The sequence below is a fragment of the Triticum dicoccoides genome, chromosome 3B, assembly GCF_002162155.2.
Source record: "Triticum dicoccoides isolate Atlit2015 ecotype Zavitan chromosome 3B, WEW_v2.0, whole genome shotgun sequence".
NCBI classification, from domain to species: domain Eukaryota; kingdom Viridiplantae; phylum Streptophyta; class Magnoliopsida; order Poales; family Poaceae; genus Triticum; species Triticum dicoccoides.
The window spans coordinates 668,044,052-668,048,346 of record NC_041385.1 but is presented as its reverse complement, the minus strand read 5'-3'; the positions used below and the strand labels follow the sequence as shown (position 1 = coordinate 668,048,346).

The following is a 4,295-nucleotide window of genomic DNA, read 5'->3' as shown; positions in this document are numbered from 1 at the left end:
CCCTGAATTTGCGTTTTTAGTTCATTTTAGATGCTTGTCTGAAGAAATTTATTTACTTCGTGCAGCTCAAGGAAAAATTGACTCCAGTCATTATTGCAAAAACGCCGTCACAAGATCTTAGAAGAACAAACTCAATGGAGTGGTAGACATGAGCCAAGCTCAGTAGCCATCCCCTTACAGCTATGTAGATTTTGATTTGTTTGTCTGTCATTCCTCTGTTTATTGGAGTTAACTCAGTTGTTGTAACTTAGTAGATATAGCATAAACAGCTTAAATGGAATCATAATGTGTAGAGCGGAAGGCTGCGTTTGAGCAAAATGGAATCTCATCAGCAGCTTATATTCTGTCTGATTTGCCTTTCTTTTTATTTGCATTGCTGCCAGTATGCATGGCGATGTAGAGCACAATACATACAGAACATCAGAATGGTGTGCAAACATAATGCTAGAGACATGTAGCGAACAGAATAAGGCGCAAGGCATGAAACAAAATAAGCAAGCGACCATAGGCACGCTCAAATTTAGCATTTGTATTGTAGTACAGCAAAGCTTATCAGCATAACTCTGATGATACAAGAACCAACAAGAAACTCTTTTGGTTTTCGCCCGGTTTTCCCGAATTAACCGAGCAACTCTTTTCTTTTTAATGAATGCAGGATAACTGCCATTTCGAAAAAAAGAACCAACAAGAAACTTCCGCCCCCAAGGATAACCGCTACATGATACAGGTTGTGCCTGGAAATTAGAGTACCCACGTATACATAGGGCTCAACATGGTTGGTCTATAAGAATGGGGGAGAATACACAATGGTTCTTGGATGTGTGATCAAAGGATGCTCGCGCACTCTCGCAGCCGCTGCCTTAAACCCCAATTACCGAGAGAAGATCCTGCCTAACATCGGCAACGAAGATACTTCCAGACTCGCACCACCCAGCAACCACATCTGTGTTTGCACACTGCAGATCAGAAGCACATTGCCGCATTAGGGACTTCAACAGTGCATTTGTTACACTTGTATGCATATATAATGTTTTTTCTGAGACTATTTTTCCTCCCACGGGTGGGGGGCTGGGGGGTACCTTTGAAAAGCCCAGCCAGTTGGAATCACCTCGAAATGAGAATGCGCGCTTACTTTCTCTCCAGCGTCCACAAGTAATCTGCAGTGAAATTACATGTTAAGAGTAGCTACAATTTCAGCGGACGTGCAAAAGTATCATAGGAGCTCATTGCTTAAGCTGAACTATGATGAAGTTCTTCACTAGATTACAACTATCCAAGAAGAGAAGTTCATTGCTGCCATTTCCATCTTTTTTCAGAAAATACAAATCAATAAATGTCATGTCCAGAAGAAGAATTTGCTACAGTTGCCTGAGATACTGAAATTCTAGGAAGTGGCAAAAACGCCATCAAATAAGCTGAGTTTCTATTGTTATAATTAGGAACTACTTTACCAACCATAAAAGGAAAATCACAACATATGTAACAGACAGGCAACAAGTACTAAGCAGCACTAGTAGTGAAAGAAGTATGAGATACACAAAGCAAGGTCCAAGGAAATGAGTCGGATGCACACCTCATAATCAACACCTTGGACGTACATGAAGGATTGGTCCACTGACGAAAACGAAAGACCAGTAATCTGGGTATGAAGGCAAATACACTAGCTGAGAACTCCATTGCTTCATGAAACATCGAATCGTCATTTCTCACTTTATGATACATTTAATAATAAATTTTCAGGTAGTTTGATTTTAAATTCACTGTACCAGCTACAGAAAGTAACATCAGAAGAAGGTAGACCAACCTCATACTTCGAGCAGCCCACCCATCTTGATAAGGCCGACCACCTATACACAAAGCATAAACTGAACTTTCAATCACTCTGGTACTGCAGTAAACATGCAACTGCTTGTCAGATCCTTGAACTAAAAAGAAGAAAACAAGCAACCTAACCTGCGAGGATCATAGATTGTGACAGCACGATCAGTTCCACCAACAGCAATCAGTCCTGAAGGAGAGGTACAGAGAGAGTATAGTATGCCTCCAATAGGACCAGACACACGTTGTACACATCCACCATTGTTATGCATTCTGAAGTCCCAGATGCTCAGCTGCAATTAACCACCATGAGAAAAGAGGGTAGAGGAATGTAAATTTAACAGGGGGGCTGCTGCCTGGAGTCTAACCTGAGGACCTTCAGTAATTGCCAATATCGAGCTACTTTCACTCCCTTGAGGAAAGTATTGAGGAAACCTTACTGAAGATGGGTACCATAAACTGCAGTTTTTGTTTTACAAAATAAAGTTCAGCTCAGATATTCTATGGGACATAGGAAGTTAGGAACGATACTAACTTGGATCTAAAGCGGGTTTGTGTGTTTCACCCTCAAGGCCTCCTTCAACTAATTATGTAAAGGTCGTATGAGAAGAATGCACGAATGGGAAGACATCGTGTGGAAAGAAACATGTTACTGTACCAGCACATGTAGAGGCAATCTAACTTCTAGAGCAAAACAGATGACTTTGACAACAAAAATTAAATATTCTAGTAAGAGGAAAACTTACGTACGTAAACTCCGAATATGAATATCTTGATCATAGATATCAATGCTCTTACACAATTCACGAGCAACAGCTACCTGAAAAGAATATCAAATTGTTTGGATTTTGCCGCATGCAAAGTGCGATGGCATTGATTTTTATGCTATGCTAAATATAAAAGTCAGTGGGAAATGCACCAAATTAAGTTTGAACAAGGATGATGGGTGAATTTTGTAGGTAATTCAAAGTCAATAAATGTACCGTGGATTGGTGTGTTGGACTAAAACACAACCCAGCCCAACCTCCTTCTCCGACACCACTATCATGAGGTGGTACTGAATAGGATGCCCTGTCGATGTCTGAGCAAGTTTAACAATGACATATTCATATGGTATGTTGATAATCCAAGAATAAGATCATCTTAAAAAGGGAACCACTTGATTTGCCTGAAAACCTATTGTTAAAAAATGTCTCATTAAGCTTCTCTTCAGGAAGCTTGAGTGTCCCAGTTTTATGGTTTATGGTATTATCCAGCAGGATCAGATGGAATAAGGAAGCTACAACATGGCATAAAATGGATTGTATTATGCAAATCTGAAGCAGTTTCAAGAAGTTTATTGCACTAAGAATGACATATATAAATAGAAATGAAAATTTTCACATATGCTTATGGATTTAAACCGTGCTATCCACTCAAAATACAAAGTAGTAAAGTTACCCTCAGCCACAGTGTCCAAACGGGATACAATGAGGTGACCGTAAGAGTCGACGGTTCCCAAAATCAAGCAGCTATCACCTGGAAAGTCACAAAACATTGAATATGAAATATGTTCTATGATACACATGGTTATATTTTAGGAAGACACAAGAACTAACTATAGCCATACATGGAATGGCACGGGGGGATACAACAGAAACATATATGGTTAGTACCAGCGCTTAGTAACCTAGCACTCTGCATGTGCTTATAATTCCATAACCTCTTAAATACCCTGTAACTGTGAGCACAACTTACAAACGTAAGGTAAAAACTACTCCCTCCGTCCCAAAATAAGTGTCTTGAGCTTAGTACAAATTTGTTTTAGAGCTAGTACAAAGTTGAGACACTTATTTTGGGACGGAGGGAGTACTAAATAGTCAAGTCTTAAAGCGCATTGCTGAAAAATCGAAGCGCGCCTGCAGGCGATGGTTGGTGGAAATTACGACTCCTGGTGGCCAAGCAAAATGTTGAGGCAGAGACAATGTCTAAGATAGTATCCTTCAGGTATAATACGTATGGTCATGCATGCTCCCTGTGTGATATGGTTACACCAGGTAAAGCTGGATACGCCAACTCGAAGGAACATCGGATTGTAATATACTGTTTATAAATTTGATGGCTATTTCAGCCCCTATGAGCCAAGAGCCCAACTACAACATGTTTTTCCGGGAAATACTATATGGCACCACATTATTATGAAATGTTGAAGATCGCACCTTCACCCTCAGCCAGAACTACACTCTGAATCTCCGAACGATGCGGGCAGCGGTCCACAACCGACGAGCTTATGACCTTTCAATAAGAATGGACTTCACAGTAAATAAGCACCCAACATTGATAAGCTCTAGAAAAGCGAGAGTGTTACCTGTGCATTGATAGGAATCAACAGGCTCTCTTTTCCTCTTGACAGTATCTCCTCTCCCATGGATATCTTTAAGCTCCAAGATAAATAGAAAGGGAAATTAACTTAATAATAACCCCATACATCACAGACA

The 4,295-nt window shown here is 40.2% G+C and overlaps 2 protein-coding genes across 4 annotated transcripts in view; one reads left to right on the top strand and one right to left on the bottom strand.

Annotated features, from left to right (window-relative positions):
• Positions 1-351, top strand: part of LOC119277727 (bZIP transcription factor 12-like) — a 3,201-nt gene extending 2,850 nt beyond the window's left edge. The window contains exon 4 of the mRNA XM_037559041.1: positions 66-351. Within this exon, the coding sequence (XP_037414938.1) occupies positions 66-146 (81 nt within the window). The 3' untranslated portion in view covers positions 147-351. The remainder of the gene's footprint in view (positions 1-65) is intronic.
• A 130-nt stretch (positions 352-481) lies between these two features.
• The window catches only part of LOC119277726, a 4,920-nt gene continuing 1,106 nt past the window's right edge, over positions 482-4,295 (bottom strand). Inside the window, exons 3-13 of one of the 3 annotated variants that reach the window (XM_037559039.1) lie at positions 4,166-4,231; positions 4,017-4,092; positions 3,259-3,336; positions 2,802-2,899; positions 2,565-2,638; positions 2,187-2,277; positions 1,954-2,111; positions 1,805-1,847; positions 1,574-1,639; positions 1,080-1,157; positions 482-956 (exon numbers count right to left, since the gene is read on the bottom strand). In XM_037559039.1, coding sequence (XP_037414936.1) covers positions 861-956; positions 1,080-1,157; positions 1,574-1,639; positions 1,805-1,847; positions 1,954-2,111; positions 2,187-2,277; positions 2,565-2,638; positions 2,802-2,899; positions 3,259-3,336; positions 4,017-4,092; positions 4,166-4,231 — 924 coding nt within the window. In that variant the 3' untranslated portion in view covers positions 482-860. Of the gene's footprint in view, positions 957-1,079; positions 1,158-1,573; positions 1,680-1,766; positions 1,848-1,953; positions 2,112-2,186; positions 2,278-2,564; positions 2,639-2,801; positions 2,900-3,258; positions 3,337-4,016; positions 4,093-4,165; positions 4,232-4,295 lie in introns of those variants that run through there. The other 2 variants (XR_005137299.1, XM_037559040.1) reach the window with 2 other exon arrangements.